This window comes from Pipistrellus hanaki (genome assembly GCF_964339955.1).
Source record: "Pipistrellus hanaki genome assembly, chromosome: 21".
Taxonomy (NCBI): domain Eukaryota; kingdom Metazoa; phylum Chordata; class Mammalia; order Chiroptera; family Vespertilionidae; genus Pipistrellus; species Pipistrellus hanaki.
Window position 1 is genome coordinate 8,376,601 of NC_140523.1, and position 25,203 is coordinate 8,401,803.

The 25,203-nt window shown below is 53.0% G+C and overlaps 1 protein-coding gene across 1 annotated transcript in view; it reads right to left on the bottom strand.

Annotated features, from left to right (window-relative positions):
• Window positions 1-4,854: 4,854 nt before the first annotated feature.
• Window positions 4,855-25,203, bottom strand: part of ETFA (electron transfer flavoprotein subunit alpha) — a 48,988-nt gene continuing 28,639 nt past the window's right edge. The window contains exons 10-12 of the mRNA XM_084869271.1: window positions 11,505-11,570; window positions 9,989-10,069; window positions 4,855-5,114 (exon numbers count right to left, since the gene is read on the bottom strand). Of these exons, the coding sequence (XP_084725397.1) occupies window positions 5,076-5,114; window positions 9,989-10,069; window positions 11,505-11,570 (186 nt within the window). The 3' untranslated portion in view covers window positions 4,855-5,075. The remainder of the gene's footprint in view (window positions 5,115-9,988; window positions 10,070-11,504; window positions 11,571-25,203) is intronic.

The following is a 25,203-nucleotide window of genomic DNA, read 5'->3' on the forward strand; positions in this document are numbered from 1 at the left end:
CCAGGAGCCTCCAGGGCGGGGACGCCCGGCCAGGACAGGCCTCAGGCCTCAGCCCAGAGCAGGTGCCCGCCGATCAGGGGAAGGCGGTGCTCGTGGCTGAGGCTTTAAACCGTTTTTACCAGAACCAGCCTGTGGCCAGCCTCCGCCATCGCCTTCCTCCGCCGTCCTCGGAGGGAGCAGCACTGTGAGGGGCCCGCCCGCCCCGCCCGCCCCGCCCCGGGTGGAGCCCTCGTTCCTCATCCTCTCATTTCCGCATGAGCCTTTCCGAGTATTTTTACACGAGCCCTAACCCCCCACAGGACATAAGGGGGGCGTCCGGGGGTGGGGGGAGTCCTTGGGGAGGGACGCCATTTTGCACACCAGCTTTCTAATAAAAGCAGCTGCACAGACCGGGTTGGCAGTGTTCTTGGGTGGCTGCTTCGGCCTCGGCAGCCTCACGGGTTGGGGTGCTGCTGAGACCCCACGTAGGGACCCCCCTCTGGCAGCCCGGAGGCATTCTCAGAGGAGGGCGCTGGGCCCAGGCGGGAAGCTCACGCCGCCAGGCCTGTGGCTCCAGACCAGTCCCTCCCTCACCCCCCACCCAGGAGGCCACAACCCCCTTCCTCGCTGACAGCTCCCCACCTGGGGCTCCCGCCCTGGGATCTCAGCAGGCGCAACGCTGAGCGCCACCCTGCAGCCCCCAGCGGGGCTCCCTCCTCTTCCTCCATCGCCCCCGCTCCTTGGCACGCTCAGCCCCCGGTGAACTGGCTCACCTGCCCCTGTGGCCGCCTTGTCCAGGCTGTAAGTGTGTCATATGCACCCCGTCTCCCCCTCCGCCTGCAGGGGGCCAGGAAGTCCCGGCCCCAGGCTGCCGGCTCCTGCCTCCCTGGGCCGAGCCCAGAATCCTGCACAGGCCACGGCGGGGGCGGCACGGGGACAGGTGGCTGAGCTGGAAGGCGGGGTGGGGGGTTGAGGGGAGCACATGCGAGGCCGAGCACACCTCCTGAGTCACAGGGAGAGGAGCAGCTGTTCCCTGTCCAAGGAAGCTGTCCAACTGAGCGGTTTTGGGGTGTCACCGGAGGCATTCTGGTCCCCAACAGCAGGAGGACGGCTCCCACTGAGCGCCCTACTAAGGCCTCTCCCCGTGTCCCTGTGAGAGGGTCCACTGCCTCCACCCCACGGAGGGCGGGGGGCCTGGGACGGCAGTGGCTCCGGGCGGCCAGCAGGACGGAGGTGACCGCCGTGGCGCCCAGGCCTTCCCCTGCTGCTGTGTGGCTCTGCAGAGCGGGCGCTGCTTCCCGGCTCCAGAGGGAACAGGTGCAACGATTCATTACTGACCCGCCCAGGGCACACGGCGGCCTACTGAATGGGGGGGGGACGGGACCAAACCCAGGTCCACTGGCTCCGTGTCACCAGCGCTTGGAGAAGTGGGCGCCTGGAATGCAGCCGCTGGCACAGCGGACAGAGGACGGCCTCCTGCCCAGGCAGCTGCCATCCCTCCGCCGCCCGCCCTGTGGGCCTCCAGCAGGGCCCTCCCTGCAGCCTCACCCGGAGCCGGACAGGAGCCACTCCTGTGGCCAGGGCCCCCCACATGCCAATCCTGGCGGCAGGGGCAGGGCTTGGAGCCAGCCGGGCAGGTGGCCAGCCCCTGAGAGAGCTGGGCCAGAGCAGGCAGCCGGCCCCAGCCTGCCTTCCCGAAGGACCCCAGGCCCAAGGCCTCGCACCCAAACCCTGGCCTCCGGACCAAGCCCGCAGGCTGGGCTTGCACGGACCATGCAGTCCGCCCAGGAAGGCTGTGCTCCCCGCCCACACAGTGCCCTGGCTCACTGAGGGGAAGGGCCGGGCGGGGCCTCACCTTCAGGCAGGGGACAAGCCCGGGCTCCCAGGACATTTCGGGCGGAGGGTGCTGCTGTGCCTGGAGGCCAGCCCTGCTCCTGTTTGCTCTGTGGCCCTCCCGCCTCCCCTCCAGGAAGCACCTCCTGGGCCCGCCAGGATCCGCAGGACGCTGGCCCTGGATGGAGGCGGCAGACTCCCCGGTGCCTGTGATTAGACCTTGGCCTCCTAACCAGGCGGGGCCCCCCCACCCCGCTGTGTGAAGAAGGGGGTGCGGGGCCACAGGGACAGCCGGTGTGCAGACCAGGAGGCCGGCCAAGACTGGGGAGGGCCCCAGCGCCCCATGTCCTGGTGCTGCTGGGCCTGCCCGCCTGCTGCTGCCCGGACACACCTCCTCCACCGGCTCTGCTGCCCCTTCGGAACCAACGTGGCTTCTCCTCCTCGCGCTCCCTCCACGCGCCTCCCTGCTCTCCGCAGAGGGCGGAGGGCAGAGGGCAGAGGGCAGAGGGCCTGGCTTGTGGGCGGGCAGACTGGCCGGGGCAGCACCGCTGGCTGTGGGGGATGGCACGGTGTAAGGGCTCAGCGCAGGGCCGGGCATAAAGCTCTCGAGTCACACCCACCTGCCAGCGTGCCCACAGGTAACAGCTAGAGGACGCCCGAGAGAGCCAAGGCCACTGCCCTTCACACCGAGGACCACGGTGTGCAGCGGAGACGAGGGAACCAGGGCCAGAGCCACGGGTCCCAGTGGCCAGCCTGCTCCGCCCTGGCCCCCTGCAGCCCGCCCAGGCCCCGCCGGGCACCACGGGGAAGCCGGACAAGTGAGCCTCCCGGGGCTGACCGCGCCCAATGCCAGCCTCACAGAAAGGAACCGCCGGCTCCCCTGCCAGGAGCCCCCTCCCCGCCCCTGCTCCTGACGGCAGAGCACGGGGCCTCAGGCCTGGGGGGGGGCGCGCCCCCACATCTCCCTCCCTGGCTGCCTCCTGTCCGTCCCGCTCAGACGGGGTGGTGACACCCATGGGGGCCGCGGTCTGGGACGGGCCGCACCCGGCAGGCCTCCGTGGGCGACACTGGCCCAAGTGTGGCCTGTGCTCCGCCCCCACCGCTTTGGGGCGGAGGCGAGTCCCCTTTTCTCCCAGTGCTTCTCACAGGCGCCTGCCCTCTCCGCCTCGGACGCACTTTAAATAAAATTACTTCATAAACCAAGGATTATCAGCAACCCTTCTTCACTGGGGTTTCCCACAAAGTATTTTTTTAAAGCCCGGGCATATACTAAGTGTGGCAGCATTTCACCTCAGCGGCTTTCTAGAAGGTTCTCAGGCAAGTTGCCCTGAGCGAGCAGATCCATCTGGTTTCCAGCCTCTTAAGCACTTTTATGCGGATCAGACGCCCTCCAGGGGGGAGTGAGCACCGAGGCCGCCGGCCGCCCTTCCAGAAAGAGCAGAGCACTCAGCCGGGTCCCGCCAGCACCGCCCCGGCGGCAGCTCCCCTCTGCCAGCCTCGCCCACGGCTCTGCCCATCTCCAGCCTCCCGGGACCCATCTGCAACAAGAGCTTTCAGCCAAACTCGCCCAGGCCCACGCCCACGCGGTTCCTGCCACGCCTCCGATCACTCCCCCGCCTCCCTCCCCACCCTGCACGCTCCGCTGGGTGAGGTCCCCCTAGGCCGGTCTAGGTTCCTCCTCGCAAACGCCAGCAGCTCCCTTTGCAGGAGGGAGGCAGGAGCACCGCTCACTTCTGCCTGGTCAGCGGGAGGCGGAGATCCAGGGACACCGACCTTGTCCAGTGCTGCACAGCGAGCAATTATGACACAACCAAAAAGGCTCAACTCATCAGCTCTCGGCGGCCCCTCCGGGCCTCCCATGTCGCTGGTCACCTCCGCCCTCTGCCCGTCACCTGGTCCTGTCCACCCCTGTACCTGCTGCGCACCTGCCTCAAGGTGGCAGCTGCCACAACCCACCTCCTGCGGCCCTGGACACTCCACCCGCCCCGCAGGGCAGCCTGTCCCGGGGCTGCACGCACAGCGCCGGCTCCTGTGACCTCAGCCGGGCCTGTGGCGAGCACACCACTGCCCTGAGAGCTCAGAGGCCGCCGCAGGAGGCCATAGGGCACAGAGCATTTTCTGTGTGTGACTTTAAACATATTCTGTAATAAAAGCAAATCGACCGAACGACTGAACAGCAGAACGACCGTCTGGACCGGAGACCACGCGATGGCACACGCTGGCGCCAGGCCAGCCAAGGCGGGTGCAATGCGATTGGTCGGGGGGAGGCCAAGGCCACTGGCCAGCAGGGCGATCTGTCGAGGGTGGGGGTGGGGTTCCGCAATTACCCCAGAGAGGGAGGCCTAGGCCACCTTCTGCGTGGTGACAGGTTGTGGGCGGCCTCCCTCTGCTGGGCGATCCGTCCCAGAGCCCCGTGATCGATCGCCGTTGATCCATCGCTGAGAGAGGAACGGGATTGGCCGATTCGGAGCTAAGAAAGCACGGCCACGCGTGCCCTCAGTAGGCTCCCTAGGCCTGGCCTGAGGTCAGGGCCTTTGGGGCTTTCCTTCCCCGGCTGCCGGCAGCTGGGCCCGCCCTGCTGCTGCCACTGCCTGCCATCGCGCTGCCCCCACCTCCGCCCACCACCACCACCACCACCACCTCTGCAGGCGACAGGCGTGAGGTGCAGTCGCTTGGCTGGCCTGGGCCTCCCTCTGTAGGGCGATTGTTGGCCAGACCCGCACGCCCGCCACTGTCGCCGGCTGGTGGCCTGGGCCTCCCCCACACACCCCGCATGAATTTCCTGTTCCGTGCATGGGGCCTCTAGTTTATCCCCCAACTGCCGGCTTCAGAGAGCAGCCCCTCCTGCTCCTCTCCGTGCTCTCTTAGCTCCGCATCGGCCAGCCCGCTCCCTCTCAGCAGCGAGGTCCGTGGGTTAGGATGGCGGCAGCATCACGCTCACAGACAGAGCCCGCGGCAAACAAGCCAGGCAGAGAAAACAAGGAGTTTTACCCCCTTTCTTCAGCTCTCTCTCTCTACGAAGCGGGGATATTTCTGTAGTAGTTTTAAAGCTGTGGAAAGACTTTATTATATTTTATTACAGAATTAGAAAATTTCAAAAATAACTGTTTGCAGCCAGTTAAAAAGAAACGTGCCCCATAAAAAAGCCTCTGGCACCTGTTAGAGCTTCCCCGTTAGGAACGCAGCCGCCCAGTGATTGTGACAATAGCCGTGAATTCTACGATTTCAGCGGAATACTCATAATCTTCACACGTGACCATGACTCATTTTTTCTTCAATAGCTCCGTCATCTCAGGAACTACCTGCAGATGAAGAGGAGGAGTGATGAGGCCCCCGGAGCCGCACTGTGACCTGGTCCCTCAGGAGACCTCGGAGGCTCAGGAGGAGTGGAAGCCGCCTGTGCCCGGTGCCACCCTCCCCCAGCCTCTCCTCCCACACACACACACACACACACCACACACCACACACCACACACCACACGGGAGAGACCTGCACACACACACACACACACACACACACACACACCACACACACCACACACCCCACACACCCCACACCACACGGGAGAGACCTGCACACACACACACACCACACACCCCACACCACACGGGAGAGACCTGCGCACACACACACACCACACACCACACGGGAGAGACCTGCGCACACACACACACACACACCACATGGGAGAGACCTGCACACACACACACACACACACACACCACACACCCCACACCACACGGGAGAGACCTGCACACACACACACACACACCACACACACACACACACCACACACCACACACCACACACACCCCACACCACACGGGAGAGACCTGCACACACACACACACACACACACACACACCACACACCACACGGGAGAGACCTGCACACACACACACACCCACACCCCACACGGGAGAGACATGCACACACACACACACACCCCACACGGGAGAGACCTGCACACACACACACACCACACACCACACGGGAGAGACCTGCGCACACACACACACACACACCACATGGGAGAGACCTGCACACACACACACACACACACACACACACACACGAGAGAGACCTGCACACACACACACACACACACACACACCCCACACCACACGGGAGAGACCTGCACACACACACACACCACACACCCCACACCACACGGGAGAGACCTGCGCACACACACACACACACACCACATGGGAGAGACCTGCACACACACACACACACACACACACACCACACACCCCACACCACACGGGAGAGACCTGCACACACACACACACACACCACACACACACACACACCACACACCACACACCACACACACCCCACACCACACGGGAGAGACCTGCACACACACACACACACACACACACACACCACACACCACACGGGAGAGACCTGCACACACACACACACCCACACCCCACACGGGAGAGACATGCACACACACACACACACCCCACACGGGAGAGACCTGCACACACACACACACCACACACCACACGGGAGAGACCTGCGCACACACACACACACACACCACATGGGAGAGACCTGCACACACACACACACACACACACACACACACGAGAGAGACCTGCACACACACACACACACACACACACACCCCACACCACACGGGAGAGACCTGCACACACACACACACACACACACACACACGAGAGAGACCTGCACACACACACACACACACACACACCCCACACCACACGGGAGAGACCTGCACACACACACACACACACACCACACGGGAGACCTGCGCGCACACACACACACACACACACACACACCACACGGGAGAGACCTGCACACACACACACACACACCCCCCACACGGGAGAGACATGCACACACACACCCCACATGGGAGAGACCTGCACACACACACACACACACACGAACACACACGAGAGAGACCTGCACACACACACACACACACACACACACCCCACACCACACGGGAGAGACCTGCACACACACACACACACACACACACGAGAGAGACCTGCACACACACACACACACACACACACCCCACACCACACGGGAGAGACCTGCACACACACACACACACACACCACACGGGAGACCTGCACACACACACACACACACACACACCCCACATGGGAGAGACCTGCACACACACACACACACACACACACACCCCACATGGGAGAGACCTGCACACACACACACAGACACACACCCCACACGGGAGAGACCTGCACACACACACACACACACGCACACCACTCGGGAGAGACCTACACACACACACACACACACACACACACCCCACACGGGAGAGACCTGCACACACACCCCACACGGGAGAGACCTGCACACACACACACACACACACACCCCACACGGGAGAGACCTGCACACACACCCCACACGGGAGAGACCTGCACACACACACACACGCGCACACACACACACACCACACGGGAGAGACCTGCACACACACACACACCACATGGGAGAGACCTGCACACACACACACACACACACACACCCCACATGGAAGAGACCTGCACACACACACACACACACACACACACACACACACGCTGCAGGGCCAAGAGCCCACTCCTGCAACACCGGCCTCAGAAAGGCGCCCTGTCTGTGCCGAGGGCCAGCCCCGCCCTCTCCCGCCCCGCACGCCTGCCTCCCTCCCCGGCCACACGGAGTCTCGCTCAGTCGTGGCTCCTGCAGCCTCCTCGGCCTTTCCTCCTGCGTCCACAGCTCCTGTTCACCCCACAGCACGCGGGTCCGAGGCACACAGAAACCAGCTGCGCGCTGACCGCTGAGCACACTGTCGGCGCCCAGGCTCTCCTGAGGGCTCTGTCTGAGGCCTGTTCCCCACGGAGCTGGCACCGCCCGCCCTTGGAGGGCGTGCACATGGCTGTGCCGGGAGCCTGAGGTGACCGACGAAGAAGATGTAGATGGAGAGACCCCCCGAAACCCTTGCTGGGCAGAAGGACATTCTGGAAGGTGTCTGGGAACTACGTGTTCTAAATCCAAGTCATGTTTCCTTTAGAAGAAGTTGGGCTCTAGCCTGTTTTTCATAGAAACTTTAGTCTAAAAAAAAGGTCTTTTTAAACACAGCTATGAGTTATTTTTTGTTAATCCAAAGTAGATAATGCTAATTTTCATTCACGGTGTATGAGATTTAAAAAAAAAATGTTGTTATACCTTTAGATATTTGATTTTAAAAGACAGAACGTGGCCCCAGGGAATTCACCCACTGACCCACCACGTCCCCTCCTGTCAGAACCACGTGACCCCCCCCATCACACCATCTGCCTCCAGCCGAGCACACCACAGCCTGTGACGAACGGTACAGTCTGCCCCAGGCGGCCTCTCCTGCTCTCATCTCCGAAGCCACGGGAGCTAAGAAGGCAGTGATGCGCGGACAGAATCAGGAGTCGGAAGTAGCTGTGTTAATAACTTGCTGAGTGATTTCCCCAAACACATCTCTCGGGGACACGGACAAATGAGAAGAATGCATTTCACTTGTAGGAACACATGGGAGGCTGAAATACTTTCAATAATAAAGATTTTTTTTAAAGAATGGGAGGCTGCTACTTAAGCAGTATTTTGAATATTTTTACAATCTTTACCTAGTTTTCCCCCAGACTTATTTTTTAAAAAATATATATTTTATTGATTTTTTTTACAGAGAGGATGAGAGACGGACAGTGAGTTAGAAACATCGATGAGAGAGAATCATCGATCAGCTGCCTCTTGCACGCCGCCCCCACTGGAGATGTGCCCACAACCAAGGTACACGCCCTTGACCGGAATCGAACCCGGGACCCCTCAGTCCGCAGACCAACGCTCTATCCACTGAGCCAAACCGGTCTTGGCCAGACTGAATTTTTAAGGACCAATCAATTCCTCTCCTTGGTGCTCATTAATACCAGACAACTTTGCTCAAGGGCTTCCCGGCGGCATGAGAGTCCCTCTCTGAACTGAGCTCTCCTGAAGGCAGCAGCAATCCCAGCCGGAGGGGCTTCTCACACCCCGAGGACATGGCTCCCGGGACCCTCCACTCTGGGCCAGAGGCTGAGACCCCTCACAGCCCTGCTCCCGCTCTCCACTCAATGGAAAGTTCTCACCCTTAACTGGATCTCACTGAACTAAGGGTTTGCTACTCGAAATGCAAAAAGACTCCCTTTTCCATAGTAATTTTCCTTCTGCTGTTTGCTCTCACATCACTGGGCCAGGTGGCAGGACCGGGCACTGAGGAGGGCTGTCTTCCCGGCAGGACCTGGGCTCGGGGGAGGGGGAGGCCTCTGAGGGGGAAGCCAGGCTGACCGAGCAGCAGGCTCCTCCGTCCGGCACTGCTCCCGGCATCGCTGAGCAGCGAGGCCCGCTCCCGGGCGCAGCACCGTGGGCACAGAGTGCCCCGCGCACAGGGGCACCGGGCCGGCCACGCCTGCGGGAGCCCCCCTCTTGCTGGCGGACCAGCAGGCTCTGCCCTCGCCTGCAGGCTGGTCACTGAGGCCCAGCCGCTCCTCCCCCAGCAGACCCCTCTCCGGGCTGATCTCTCGGGGCCTCGGTCCTGCAGGAGGATCTCTGCACACGGTGGCCTAGAAGCTCGCGGGCAGGCCCCGAGGCACAGAGGCCAGAGGCACTGGGTCACGCACAGTCACCTTCCAACGTGGCCGAACGAGAGCCAGGCGCTCCCCGCACCGAAGTCACTCTTCTCCCGGGAGGACTGACACGGAGGAGCCGCAGAGGAGAGAGGACTGGACACCGTGAAGGGCGTCCTCACCCGTCACGTCAGGAGGGGCGGCGTGAGCCCAGCACAGCTCGCAGCACGTAGTTGTGGGGACAGCTGGCCCCGAGCGCCCGCTCTCCCGACCCCCAGGGGCTGATGGAGTCTCTGCAGAACCTGCCACACAGGCTCCAGGCTCAGGAGGCGCCGAGAGCAGATGGGTGTGTTAGACAATACAGACTTCTTACAGGGAACATCACCACGCTCTGTGTAAGCATCACCAGTATATCAGGACTTCCCCTGAAGCCGTTCAAAATTACGTACACACACACACACGCACACACACACACACACACACACGCAATGTCTCCCTGTAACTCAGAGGCGCTCAGTGAAGCCACATGCTCAGGGCTCGCTTACCTTGAAGAGGTCTGCAACTATCCCGTAGTCTGCCACCTGGAAGATGGGTGCCTCTGGGTCCTTGTTAATGGCCACGATGGTCTGTGAGAGAAATGTGTCGAGAAACCAGCCCACGTAAGCGGAGGGAGAGTTCTAAGCTCCCTTCCCAAGGACAAGCCTGGCAGGCGGCAGGCAGAGTTTGGAGAAGCAGGATTCTGGGTGTCTAAGCTGGCCCGGCTCACAGTGTGATGACGGCTGCTGGTGTGGAGTGTTTCCCTTCATCGCAGCAGCACCCTCTCCCGCTCAGTGAGGAGCCTGCCACCCGGCCGTAAAAGCGGACTGGTTTGCCGAGACCGGTGTGGCTCAGTGGACAGAGCGTCGGCCTGCGGACTGAAAGGTCCCAGGTTCGATTCCGGTAAAGGGCATGTACCTTGGTTGCGGGCACATCTCCAGTAAGGGGTGCGCAAGAGGCAGCTGGTCGATGATTCTCTCTCATCGATGTTTCTAACTCTCTATCTCTCTCTCTTCCTCTCTGTAAGAAAATCAATAAAATATATTAAAAAAAAAAAAAAAAAAAAAGCGGACTGGTTTGAGGCCATGCGTTAGTTACAGAAGGTGCTGCGTGTGTCCTTTCGAGGCAGAAGTTAACGTTTTATTTCCTTTTATATCCAACTTCCATCCGAACGGATAAAAGCAGGAGTGCCAGAAGCATCTCTGAGTTCATGAAAGACTCCATTCCTGGTTCAGACCGGACACTGGGGCGCACGGACCAATGAGCCGTGCTCTAGAGGACGCCCAGAGCCACGCACAGGCCTCGCACAGGTCCGCAGCCCGTGGGAATCAGTGTTCCCCGTGCACTGTACTTTACAATCCCCGCAGTATGAGGACACTCCGACTCAGTGTGTCCGTCACACCTCAGCAACAGCCCAGCCCAAGGAGAGGGGCCTTTCTTTCTTTATTTTTCTTCTTCTTCTTCTTTTTTTTAGATATTTTATTGATTTTTTTTTTTTTACAGAGGAAGAGAGAGGGATAGAGAGTTAGAAACATCGATGAGAGAGAATCATCGATCAGCTGCCTCTTGCACACCCCCCACTGGGGATGTGCCCGCAACCAAGGTCCATGCCCTTGACTGGAATCGAACCTGGGACCTTTCAGTCCGCAGGTCGACACTCCACTGAGCCACACCGGTTTCGGCGAGAGGGGCCTTTCTAACCACGGGGGGCTCTCAGGGAGCCGGGGTGAGGCGGAGGGGGGGGGGCAGAACCTCACCAGGTTGTTTCCACCCACGTTCTTCACCCACAGGCGTCAGAGCTGCAGGGACCTCCGCACGTGCCCGGGGCGGGCAGGAGCTGGTGCACAGGACACGCCCGGAGGGCAGGGCCTTGGGGCGGGAGCGGGCAGGCCCTTTCCCGGGCCCGGCACTACCCCTCCTGCACTCGGTCCCAGAGCCACAGGGCGGCTGAGCGCCACGCGCTGTGCGATCCGGTGTCACAAACAGGAGAGTTTATCACGGAGCAGCACTCTGCCGTGTCCTTACCTTGCTGTCTTTCATCCCCGCTAAGTGCTGGATGGCTCCAGAGATGCCCACCGCAATGTACAGCTCCTGAAAGGAGAGAGCACATCACCGATGTGTACGCCCCAGCCCGGCACACGAGTCCGTGGGCCTGGGAAGCATCCGCCAGGCCGCTCACACTGCCAGCTCTTAGCGCCCCCCACCCCGGGACTGGGGCACCCAGAGGGGCTGAGAGGACTGGGTGCTGCCATCTTTGTGATGGGAGTGACGGTTAGTTTGCATAGTACCCTTTTATTAGAGAGGATGTTATATAAAAGGACATTTGTTAAATATATATATTTTATTGATTTTTTTTACAGAGAGGAAGGGAGAGGGATAGAGAGCTAGAAACATCGATGAGAGAGAAACATCGATCAACTGCCTCCTGCACACCCCCTACTGGGGATGTGCCCGCAACCAACGTACATGCCCCTGATGGGAACTGAACCTGGGACCTTTCAGTCCACAGAAAACCGGTTTCGGCAAAAAGGACATTTGTTGTTAAATCAAAATACACTTACATTCGGGACACCCAGGCCAACAAGTTCTAACATAAAGAAACTGTCTCACTAGCCCCTCCTAAGCATGTTCGCAAAGCATCATGGGAAAGGGTCAGTTTTGCGAGTCCTTCAGACACACGCATCCACATTAGAACTCAGCAAGTCTTCGAAGCCTCTCCAGCCCTCGCTGTGTGGCTCAGTGGATAGAGCGTCAGCCTGTGGACAGAGGATCCCGGGTGTGATTCTGGTCAGGGGCACATGCCCAGGGGCTTGTATGGAGGGAGGGGAGGAGACAGCCAATCCATGATTCTCTCTCATCAGTGATGTTTCTCTCTCCCTCTCTGACATCAGTAAATGTGTGTTTTTGAAAAGCCTCTCCGTGAGCATCGGAAAGCACTAACGTCGCTGTAAGTGTCCGTATAAACACGATCTGAATGAAATCTTAACCCGCCAAGAGGTGATGCTGTTGGTGACATGAACCATGTCCCGGAGGAACTGACAGGGTCTGGGCCAAACCAACAAGCCAGGGGCTCCAGGCCTTTCCTGCCCCCCCGGCCGGCAGCACAGACCCCGGGCCTCACTGACTGTCCGCAAACAAGGCTTCCAGGGGTCTTCAAACTACGGCCCGCAGGCCACATGCGGCCCGCAGAGGAGTCTGATCCGGCCCGCCAGGTTTTTTGGGCAGTGAGCGCAGCCGAGGTGTTACAGTAGGAATTAGTAGTTCATATAGTCCGGCCCTCCAGCTCTCTGAGGGACCGTGATCTGGCCCCCACTTTAAAAAGTTTGAGGACCCCTGAAGGCTTCTGATCGATACAAAAGCATCAGGACAGCAGCGGGGACAGGCCTGGGTCCGGGCTGCTCTGTGATCGGGGCTCTCCGGCGGGAAGGAGGCCGTTGGAGAATGCTGGCGGAGGCCCCTGGCTCAGGAGGCGTTCCTGTGCTTCCGTACAACAGCCCGTACGCACCAAACCCTCCTCGGAGGCCGGCAGCGCTGTGGACCCAGGCCCTCCCTGCCGGAGGCACTTCCCTGCATCAGACCGCGAGGCAGAAAGATCATTGGGAGAGAAGATGAGAGGCGTGTTGGGGAGGAGAACAGCAGTTAAGGGTTCATGGAGTGCTGAGATGAGGAAGGGACAGGACTGTGAGATGGGAGCCCAGCAGCCTCAGGAAGGAGGGACCAGGAGGGTGAGCCAGCCCACAGCAGCGGCAGCAGCTCGGCTGGCCGTTCTCCATCAAGACCATGGACAGCCAAAACCGGTTCGGCTCAGTGGATAGAGCGTCGGTCTGCAGACTGAAGGGTTCCGGGTTCGATTCCAGTCAAGGGCATGTACCTTGGTTGCGGGCACATCCCGGGTGTGTGTGTGTGTGTGTGTGTGTGTGTGTGTGCAGGAGGCAGCTGGTCAATGTTTCTCTCTCATTGACATTTCTGGCTCTCTATCCCTCTCTCTTTCTCTCTGTGGAAAATCAATAAAATATATTAAAAAAAAAAAAAAAAAAAAAAAAAAAGACTGGGGACTGGGGAGGAGTGACGTGCAGGGCAGCAAGAGGACAGGGTCACTCTGAAACAGAGACAGCACCTCACTACACACCAGGGCCGGCAGAACGAGGCACAGATCCCTCCTCCGCCGTCAAGACTGGACAAAGGCTGAGCCGCCGACCCGCCCGCAGAGCAGGGCCCGGTCTGCACCGCGGTGAAAGGGAGCCGCCGTCCGGCTGGTCCAGAGGCTCGGGAGCACCGTCACTGGCCCCGAGCCAGGCCGCGGGGTCTCGCTGCCCAGGTTCGCCCAGCCCAGCCTGACAGACGTGGCTGGGCCGTTCTCTAGCCTCCGGGACCCAGCGTGCTGGTTGAAAAGTCTCAATTATGAGCACCCCGACTTCGCAGGCTCCTGAGGCTTGTCCTGAGCTGAGAGCCCAGCTGCCCGGGCCCCTGGCGGCCACTGGCGCTAAGTGCGGCTCCTCAGAGCCAGGGCCTGTGCTGGCCGCAGGGCTCCGTGCAGAGCTGAGCAGCGTGGGCACGGGAGGACTCTGGAGGGAAGGGTGATTCCTATCGGTCACTGTGCATCTTCGTTTTTATGACAGTCATTTCCCAACAGATGGCGGGAGAGTAACTTGAGAAGGGGGACTTCCCCCTAATTCATACAGACAGGCGGCCGGACCAGTGGGCCTGCAGGGCGGCAGCACCCCCTGGGCACACACTGCCCTCCCACTGTCCACAGAGGGAGGAGCGGAGCAGCCATGGGAACGGGACTCACGGTGTCCATGCTGTTCCTGTACCTTCCATGCGGTAAAGAGACAACTAATCCATGCTCACAGTCCTACCCCTGCGGTTAATGAATCCTATAGAATAAAAGGGCAATATGCAAATGGACCCCAATGGCAGAACGACCGGAAAACTGCTGGGCCAGTCACTGTGAGGCGCACTGACCACCTCTTGTCCCAGCCCCCGCCGGCAGGCACGGTCACTCGGTGGCACATGGGAAACCGGGGGTGGGTGGCAGCAGCTGGGGAGGATGGTCCGGATCACAGGCCAGGCGCAGGGACCGTCCCGTGTGGCTCTTTCACAAAATACCGAGTGTGGGCGCGTACGTACAGTGCGAGTGAAACTTCGTGGTCAATGAGCAGAAGTCAGTTTTCGGCCTGGGTGAGTCTGGTTTTTGTTTTTATTTTTTATTTTTTAAAAAAATATATTTTATTGATTTTTTTACAGAGAGGAAGGGAGAGAGATAGAGAACTAGAAACGTCAATGAGAGAGAAACATCGATCAGCTGTCTCTTGCACATCTCCTACCGGGGATGTGCCCGCAACCAAGGTCCATGCCCTTGACCGGAATCAAACCCGGGACCTTTCAGTCCGTAGACCGACGCTCTACCACTGAGCCAAACCGGTTTCGGCCTTTTTGCGTTTTTTAAGGAAAGCTACAAAGTTATAATTCCTGCCTGACTTCCGAGACAGTGGTGGCTGAATGTGGGTGAATTTCTTTATAAAATTCTAACACAATCTTTGCACAGGGATACGTATCTCAGATACACATTACAAAGACATTAAAATGGTCATACAAAAATATGTAAGAGGCAAAAATTACCCAGTTTATGATATAAACTCAGGCACTGACTCTTTTCTGGAATCGGGACAGAATTCTGCCTGCAGAAATTTCAATCTGCTTTACTTTAAACAAAGTAGGAAGATTTAAACATTGAGTTTTTGTTTACATGAAACATGAATTTGAGCGGAGCGGTTCAATCTGGATCTGTGAGCACAGAAAGGCCAAGCCGATGTTGCTTCATCTCTTTAAAGATCAGGTTTAAAATTTCCACCAGCAGCCTCCCTTTCTAAACAGAGCTGGGGAAGGAATATAAAAAACTACATTTCTTCGAAGATAAAAATGTAAAAAGACATCATAAGCAATTCTAACAAAAGTTCAGAGATCCAATGTTATGTTCTCAAAAACAATACCTAAGCCGAAACCGGTGTGGCTCAATGGATAGAGCGTCGGCCTGCGGACGGAAGGGTCCCAGGTTCGATTCCGGTCAAGGGCATGTACCTTGGTTGCGGGCACATCCCCAGTGGGGGGTGTGCAGGAGGTAGCTGGTCGATGTTTCTCTCTCATCGATGTTTCTAGCTCTCTATCCCTCTCTCTTCCTCTCTCTAAAAAATCAATTAAAAAAAATATATATATATATATAGAAACAAAATGGCAAGCTCTCTCTCAACCTTGCTTACCCAAAAGACTACAGAGGCATAACCTCCAACAGCAACTGTTCCAACTAAAACGTAACACACACACAGGACAACTGCCAGTTCGGAGTTAAATGGAACTTATCAGAGCAAATAATGAATGTCTTTTGAGGAGCAGATTAACCTAACTATATTGTTTAATTATTGCAAGCTCTTGCGCGTTAATATTGCTATATGTCATCTTGCTGCTCATTTAAAAGGACAGATTGTTTCTTACGTTTGCCAAAATGGGTCTAAGTCCCTTTTCTTTCTGGAAGAGGCCCCAGGATGCAAAGCACAGTGAGCTCACGTCCGAGAGCGCCCTCCTGTGCCGCCCCCTCCCAGGCAGGGCCAGGGCTGCTCTGAGCTTTTCTCATAGGGACGTGCCCACGCTTCGGTCTGAAGCTCAGAGTCAGTCCCATCCATCAAACGGCGCTCCTGGCGAGGACAGCACTCAAGACCGCACATTAGTCACCAGTCATGCGAGCTGTCTCGGAGATGCCAGCAACCACACTGTACTTTACACACATGACAGCAATATGACAATCACTCACAGGAATGGATATTTCCATCGTATAGATGAGAAGGCACAGCCTCAGGCGGGGTGAGTGAGCTGTCTGAGGATATAGACACGTAGTAAAAGGCAGGATTCTTAACCCAAGTTTTTTATTTTCAAGTCAGTCCTTTCTCTACTATATATACCACAGTAGCTCATATTGTGACAGCATTGGTAGCTCTCATTAAAGTCACTTGTCGGTTAAAAGTCTAGTATACATATTTATCTAGGGAAAAACCTCTGGTTTATATATAAAAAGTATCACCAGTTCTAGCTACCACTAGCTGCTGGCCCATGTTACTAAAGCACCAGGTGGTCCACTGTCTGGCTCCTCCTGCTGGACAGGGCCACACGCTCCACCCCGCAGGCTTCTCTCTGCTCGTCTCTGACACATCTCACCAGGCCCCACACTGCACTGGCGACACAGCCGTCACTGGTCAGACGCAGAAGAAGCAAACTTTCCAAAACCGGTGTGGTTCAGTGGATAGAGCATCGGCCTGCGGACTGAAAGGTCCCAGGTTCAATTCCGGTCAAGGGCATGTACATTAGTTGTGGGCACATCCCCGGTAGGGGGCGTGCAGGAGGCAGCTGGTCGATGTTTCTCTCTATCTCTCTCCCTTCCTCTCTGTGGAAAATCAATAAAATATATATTTTTTTAATTAAAAAAAAAAAAAAAGCAAGACTTGGAAATGACTGCTTGTTGACTGGCTGATGCTTGTTTAATTTATGTGCCTGCTGAGAACTAGCTAGTGCTTTTAGACTGAAACCTGGGACGTGGCTGTCAGTGAGGCCCACACGGGCCCCGATGTCTGTAACGGGAAGTCAGAAGCAAAGGCGGAACATCCAGGAGGGCAGTATCCTGCCAGCCTCTGAGCTCTCCCGGGAACGGGCCTCCCAGGCCCGCTGTTCTCGAGGCAGAGGATGGGGACGGGGTCCGGTCGGACGCGCTCTGAAACCTAACTCACCGGGAGTGAGCGTCTGAGCTTCTTCCGCTGGCCGCCCTGTCCCCCACTCCCGGGGGACACACCCAGAGCAGATGGCTGCTCATATGCGTCAGCGTGGACTTCACTGTTTTCAAAATGGAAACTTAATAATCCAGTTGCTCAAATACTAAGTTAAAAAGATCTTTAAAAAAAAAACAAGGACATTATATTGTGGCTCACAACTCAAAAGTTTAGCTGTAACTCAGAAAACATGAAATTTAGCTCTTCACCTTTTAAATTATGGGTTTTGATTACATAGGGTGCATAGGACCTGAATTAAGGTTTTCCTAAGAGAATTTTTTTACAGTAAAGTATAATTTTAAATATGGAACTATTTTGCAATTAAGTGCGTAGTTTTAACTTGAGCTTCTACATTATTTCACAGATTTTTCAGTGTGGGAAAATACTCCCAAGTACACTCAGAATGAGAGAAAGCCAAGTATATTATCAGATACACTGTTGAAATTATTCAGATTAATTTATATTAAAATATTTGGGTAAATGACACCAAAACACTTAAGATTTATAACCAACCTAGTGCAAAGCTTTGCATTTCAGGTTAAATAAAAAGTTTGACTATCGAATATTTTATCATTAAGGTTTCCCAAGTCAGTTAGAACATGCTAGGTTGTACAGATCAGCATAGAATTCTGGCGGAGTGAGGAACTCTGAGGTCGTCTGAGCCATCTCTACGCTTCCCAATAAGAAACACACCGAGGCCCCAGAACAGCTCACCAAACCGGCTTCCCAGTGCCACTCTCTCCACCCACCATGCTGTTCCTGTCCCAACATCACTAGGAAAAGTAGGCCACCGCTTAAGCACAGCCTTCCTTGATGTTTAATCTAAAATTATGATCAGCCGAAACCGGTTTGGCTCAGTGGAGAACGTCGGCCTGCGGACTGGGGGGTCCCAGGTTCAATTCCGGTCAAGGGCATGGACCTTGGTTGCGGGCACATCCCCAGTGGAAGGCGTGCAGGAGGCGGCTGACCGATGTTTCTGGCTCTCTCTCTCTCTCTCTCCCTCACTGTAGAAAATCAATAGAATATATTTTAGCCGAAACCGGTTTGGCTCAGTGGTAGAGCGTCGGTCTGCGGACTGAAGGGTCCCGGGTTCGATTCCGGTCAGGGGCATGTATGTTGGCTGCGGGCGCATCCCCGGTAGGGGGTGTGCAAGAGGCAGCTGGTCGATGTTTCTCTCTCATCGACGTTTCTAGCTATCTCTCTCCCTTCCTCTCTGTAAAAAATCAATAAAATATATTTAAAAAAAAAAAAAAAAAAAAAAAAAAAAAAAAATAGAATATATTTTAAATAAATAAATAAATAAAATTATGATCAGCCCTAGCTGGCTTGGCTCAGTGGATAGAGCATCAGCCTGCGGATTGAAGGGTCCCGGGTTCGATTCCGGTCAAGGGCACATGCCCAGGATGTGGGCCCCATCCCTAGTAGCGAGCGTGCAGGAGGCAGCCGATCAGTGATTCTCTTTCATCATTGATGTTTCTCTCTCTCTATCCCTCTCCCTTCCTCTCTGAAATCAATAAAAATATCTTCAAAATAAATAATAAAATAAAATTATAACTTCTATGCCAAGGAGCTCATGAAAGCTACAAAGTAACCAGAGAAAAGCAGTTTGGAGGTTCCTCAAAAAGCTAACCACAGCCCCAGCCCCTTCTGCTCAGTGGTTAGAGTGTCGGGCCGCAGACTGAAGTGGCGCAGGTTCGATTCCGGTCAAGGGCCCGGACCTCAGTTGCAGGCTCAATTGCTGGCTCTGGTCAGGGCACATGTGGGAGGCAACCAATCAGTGTGTCTCTCTCACGTCAATGTTTCTCTCTGTCTCTCCCCCTCCTTTCCACTCTCTAAAAATCAACGGAAAAAATATCCTAGGTTGAGGATTAACAACAACAAAAAGCTAAATATAGAATCACTATGTGGCCCAGCAACCCCACTCCTAGGAGAACCTAAAGAGCTGAAAACAGGGACTCAAACAGATACCTGTATGTGAATGCTGATGGCAGCATTACTGACAACGGTTAAAAGGTGAAAACAAAACAATCCAAGTGTCTGTCAACAAATAAATGAACAAAATGCTGATGGACTGTTATTCAGACATAAAAAGGAATAAAGTTCTGACACACACTGTAATACAGATGAAATCTGATAACATGCTAAATGGAATAAGACAGTCACGAAAGGACAGATAATGTGTGATTCCACTTTTATGAAATACCCACCAGCTCAGGCAAGATCACAGAGGAATACAGGGCTGGCCAGGGGCTGGGGTGGGAGCGAGGAGGAGCTACTGTTTAATGCGGACGGAGTTTCTCTGTTTGGGGCGATGAAAAATTGTGGGTATAGTGATGATAGTGGCCCAACAGTGTGACTGTTGTTATTGCCACTGAACTGTACACTTAAAATGACTAAATGAGCAGAAACCGGTGTGGCTCAGTGGATAGAGCATCAGCCTGTGGACTGAAGGGTACCAGGTTCGATTCCGGTCAAGGACATGTACCTTGGTTGCGGGCACATCCCCAGTAGAGAGTGTGCAGGAGGCAGCTGGTCAATGATTCTCTCTCATCAATGTTTCTAACTCTCTGTACCTCTCTCTTCCTCTCTGTAAAAAATCAATAAAATATATATATTTTTTAAAAATGAATAAATGACATATTTTGTTAGATTTCACAACAATCAAACAGTCATTAGAAAGCCCTGTCAGAAAACTTCACACAATTCTCTTTTTTAAAAAAAATATTTTAATAAACATGTTTAATATACATGTTTTTTAATATATTTTAATAAACATCGACCAGCTGCCTCTTGCACACCCCCTACCGGGGATGTGCCCGCAACCAATGTACATGCCCTTGACCGGAATCGAACCTGGGACCTTTCAGTCCACAGACCAACGCTCTACCACTGAGCCAAACCGGCTTCGGCTATTCTCCATCTTTAAAAAACATAATTCTAGAATCTGCGTTTTTTGATAATTATAAAATGTAATTAATATAATGTTTTAAAAATGACAACAACAACAAGGGGAAAAGACACTCCAGGATCTGTGAATTCTCTGTCCTATCTTTGGAATTTTTCTGTAACTCTAAAACTGTTCTAAAAAATAAAGTTTATGGGGGGGGGGAAGCCAAGCAGAGTTGTGAAGTTCAGCCTAAGTTACAGAAAGATTTCCTTTTAGCACCTTCTAGAGTTATAAGAATTTCATTAAGTTATTAAAGTATTCTTTTGTACAAGATGTTAGCACTCATATCTTGGACCCTAAAGTGAACAAAGGGATGGAATTACATTCGCTAAACGATCAGCTATCCACCGAGTAAACATTTCCTTCTGGTGCACGCCTTATGTTCTCTCACATCCGTGTGCATGTTTATATCTGAAGCTCTTCATGAGAAAGTAAATTAGTTTTAGTATGAACCAAAAATAGTTAGAATAAGAATAAAAATTTAGACTAGTTCTATTCCTTTCAAGGTGCCACACCACGATAGCTTACAATGGAGTTCATGTCAGCTGTTGAACTGGATTGACAAGAGAGGTCAATATATCTTATCAGTGGGATGCTTTCAAAGTTACTGTATATATGAAAAGGATTCAATAGACTCAACAAACTTACAAATTTTAACTTTGTATATAAAATGATAATGTATCAAAATGTTACTGACATAGTCCTCCGGAATAAATGTTTAGATAAATCAGTCTAATAAAAATTGCCGAAAGCGGTGTGGCTCAGTGGACAGAGTATCAACCTGCGGACTGAAGGGTCCCAGGTTCGATCCTGGTCAAGGGCATGTACCTTGGTTGCGGGCACATCCCCAGTGGGGGGTGTGCAGGAGGCAGCTGATCTATGTTTCTCTCTCATCGATGTTTCTAACTCTCTATCCCTCTCCCTTCCACTCTGTAAAAAATCAATAAAATATATTTATGAACCAAAGATAACATCAGAAGTCAAAGATACAACGGATTTTTAGCAAATGAGTTTTAACTCCGGCACAACGGACCCGCTGACCACCTGCAGCCTCTCCGGCCCTGGCGGCTGCGCTGCGGGCCCGGCCACCAGCCACAATCACCCGGAGACGCCAGTCCGCACAGCGCTGCTCTCCGTCCTCGTGGGACCAGAACATCAACTGCTCTCAGCTAAATGCACTCACGTATGAATATTTCAGTACGATTTAATGCTTCTATAGCAAACCCAGAGGAATAAAGCATCAATTTGTGAACAGGGCTCTCGGGGAGTTAAAAGCCAGGCTGGGTAATGCGGGGTGAAAAGGACCGTCCATCTGGAGCTTTTTAGCGGGTCAGACAGCAGTCCCAGCTGTATACAGATAACTCGATCCGGTTTGTTCCTACACAGACGACCTAATATGAGTGAGTTTTCAAAAAAGAACCCCGGAATCAACATGTCTTGTGTTGATAAATTCTCCCAAAATGGCTTCTTCATCTAGTAGCTATCCGCTTCCTATCAGCATTATAAATGATTAGTAATCTGTTAGTGACACACCAAAATGTAACAAAGAAACCTACTGTCACGAAGCAGCAGCATTACATGTGAAACCCCTCCCTGGCACTCGGTAACACGCTCCATCATGCCTGCAGCATGCTTCTCAGCCCGCTGGTTACAAAGAAGGTTCCAGCAGGCCATCCAGGAAAAATATACCTGGGAACTGCCCCTGGCCAGCCTTACAGCCATTCTAACTCTAATCAGGGCATAAAGCTGCCGTCGTATTAAGCTCAACGAATATTAATGTGCTAACGACACCCAATGACATGATCAGACATCAGTTAAAGAAGTAAGAATTCAGCAGTATCTGTTCATTATTTCAAAAGGAAAATAAAGCCTCTTAGCAAATGAGGATTTGTAATAGTAACTGCTGGGCATCATTTTAAGTGTTTTACATCAAAAGTGTTTATCATCAAACTTCATAACTACCAAACGAAACAGTGAGTTGTTTTTTTTTTTTTTATTGATTTCAGACAGGAAGGGAGAGAGAGAGAAAGATAGAAACATCAATGATATAGTCTTGATAGCTTTTACATTTTAATTATTTGTGCTACAATATGACTGCTTTAGGTTCATTACATGTTATGCAATTTTACCATGAGCTGAACTGCCAATAAGAATTTTTGTTAACACTTTAGGAACAGCTTTTTGTACAGGACTATCAATTTTTCTACAATATTTGCTTATTTCAATTAGCCAATTTAATTTCCTCTGAGAAATTGACTACTTTTCGACTGTCAAACTCAACACTCTAACAACTTTATTTTACTACATTATAAAATTTTCAAAAGCCTCCTAATAGTTAAATTAAAAAAGTGGGTGATAGTGGGAAAATATCATGCAAGGAAAAATATCCTGCGAGTAAATTACATCTAGAAAATTAACTTTCATGTGAAATGCTAACAGCAAAATACCCATGAAAAACACATATGGTGCCAAAAGAAGCCAGAGGAAAATCATTTGGGGGGAAAATGAAAAAGGATCCCAAGTCAAATTTATAGAAAATAGCCCTTTATTAACTTTTGGTCGAGAATATGTTTGTATATTTTCAGAAAACAACTCCGAGACCATGTGGATGCCTGTAACAGAGAGGAACAGACAGAAGTGCTCCAGCCCTGAAGACAGAAGAGAAGCAGTCCAGAGATGTAAGACGCTGACGACGCCTCGCCATACCAGCAGACGGCAGCTGCGTGTCGCTGAAGGATGCCCAGGACCAAACCAGAGATGGTCGGACCTGCATCACCACCATTTGTCCACCAACCAGATCTAAAATATCACTGCTGACATGTACACATAAGGAACTGTTTGATATGGAAATTGGGATTCAAAAGAACTGTTAGCCCAGAAAGGAACTCACTACAGACTGATTCATTGTCCTCTTAGCATACCCATTATGGCTGGTCTCAGTTTCAGTTCTTACAAGGGTATTTCTTGAATCACATGATCTCACACATCTAGGGGAATTAATGAACAACATAAACTGATGAACAAGAACAGACCCTGAGACAGGGAAGCAGCGATCAGACTCTCAAGCCTCAGAGGGAAGGTAGGGAAGGGTGGGGGTCAGGGGGAGAGATCAACCAAAGGACTTGTGTACGTGCCTATGGGCCTGGCCAGTGGCCATGGACAACAGGGGGGTGGGGGCATATGTAGGGAGGGGTTTAGGATGGAAATGGGGGGGATGAGGAAAATTATATGATACCATAATCAATAAAGAAAAAAAAGAAAAAGAAACATCAATGAGAGAGAATCATTGACTGGCTGCCTCCTGCAGCAACCCCTACTGGGCATCGAGCCTACAACCCTGACCGGGAATCGAACCTGACCTCCTGGTTCATAGGTCGATGCCCAACCACGGAGCCACGCCAGCCAGCAGAAACAGTGACCATTATCGCCACTACACAGCTGACAAAACCGGTCCAGAGAAGGTGAGTGGTTGTCCAAGGTCGCACAGTAAGGGAGTGGTAACACTGAGAGCAGGACTCAAGTCTAAACTCTTAACCCTTTTAACTATTATCTAGTCTATTGTGGGGGACTTCTCTCATCTGATAAAGAATGCCTACCAAAAACAGATAGCAAACAGACAGTAGTGAGCTAGTAGAGGGGTTTCCTTGAAAAGAAGAATAAAGATGTTTGTCATCACCACTTTACCTAACAATATCCTAGGAGCCATAACTGACCCAGTAAGAAAATTACACAAAATTTCATTATTCCCAAACAGTGTATGTATAACCTCAAGAGAATCTACAGAAAAATAGGAGTATATACATATCAACTGCATTCCTATTACCTTTATAAAGAAATTGTGACACCATCTAAATAAACGGAGAAATAAATCATGGCCACAGACAGAAGACTGAATACTGCAAAGACTTGACTCTCCCCAAATTCACTGATACATCCAATGTTCCTCACTTGAATTTTTGCTGTCTGAGTATTATTGCAACTTGTCCTTTTTTAAACACAGAAGTCACTATCAAATGAAAGAAAAAGCTATAATGAGTTTGCACGAGTGCACTTATGTGCACATGTGTGAGAGAGACTGTGGTCCACTCAGCAACTGGATCTCGGCGGTTTCCCTGACAGGACCGTATCTTCTGTTCGCACTGCATAACCACAGTGACAAGCAGCCCAAAGTCAGCCAGTTTGAGATTTTAAAATGTCACTGCTTCATCTGAGGCTTCACATGATTGACAGCATGTGCTTCTGGAGTCCCAGGAGCCGAGCAGGGAACACTGTCCATCACCTCTGGGCAGCTGACTCAGCCCCTTCAGCAGGTCCCACCCACACGCCTCAACTCCCTGGTGAAAGTCCCCCCCCACGAGTCTCAATCAGAAAATCATTGTTTTTAGGGTGGGGTGAGAATCTGGTGGAGGGGGAAAAATGAGGAACTTTTGTAATAATATGAACAATAAAGATTTATAAAAATAAAATAAAATAAAATAAATTACAAAAAATCATTGTTTTTAAATGGCCTTGGTTATTACCTAAGAATTATTTGCAGCCTTATCCAGTTTGGCTCCGTGGATAGAGCGTTGGCCTGTGGACTCACGGGTCCCAGGTTCGATTTTGGTCAGGGGCATGGGCGGAGTGTGCAGGAGGCAGCTGATTGATGTTTCTCTCTCATCAATGTTTCTGGCTCTCTATCCCTCTCCCTTCCTCCCAATAAAAATTAATAAAATATATTTTAAAAGATTTAAAAAAAGAATTATTTGCATTCATCATGTATGTTTAATGTATTTTCTCACTGTTTATTCACTTCACACTCTGTTTAAGCACTGCAGAATAGCTGCTACTGTCCCCTCTCGCTGCGTTCTGTCTAGAAACATACCAACTAATGACAAATGTGAAACAGCTAGGAAACTGGTGTCTTAAGAGCTTCATATTATGCAGAAAATGCCAGAGGATTCTTACAAAAGTACTTATGTGG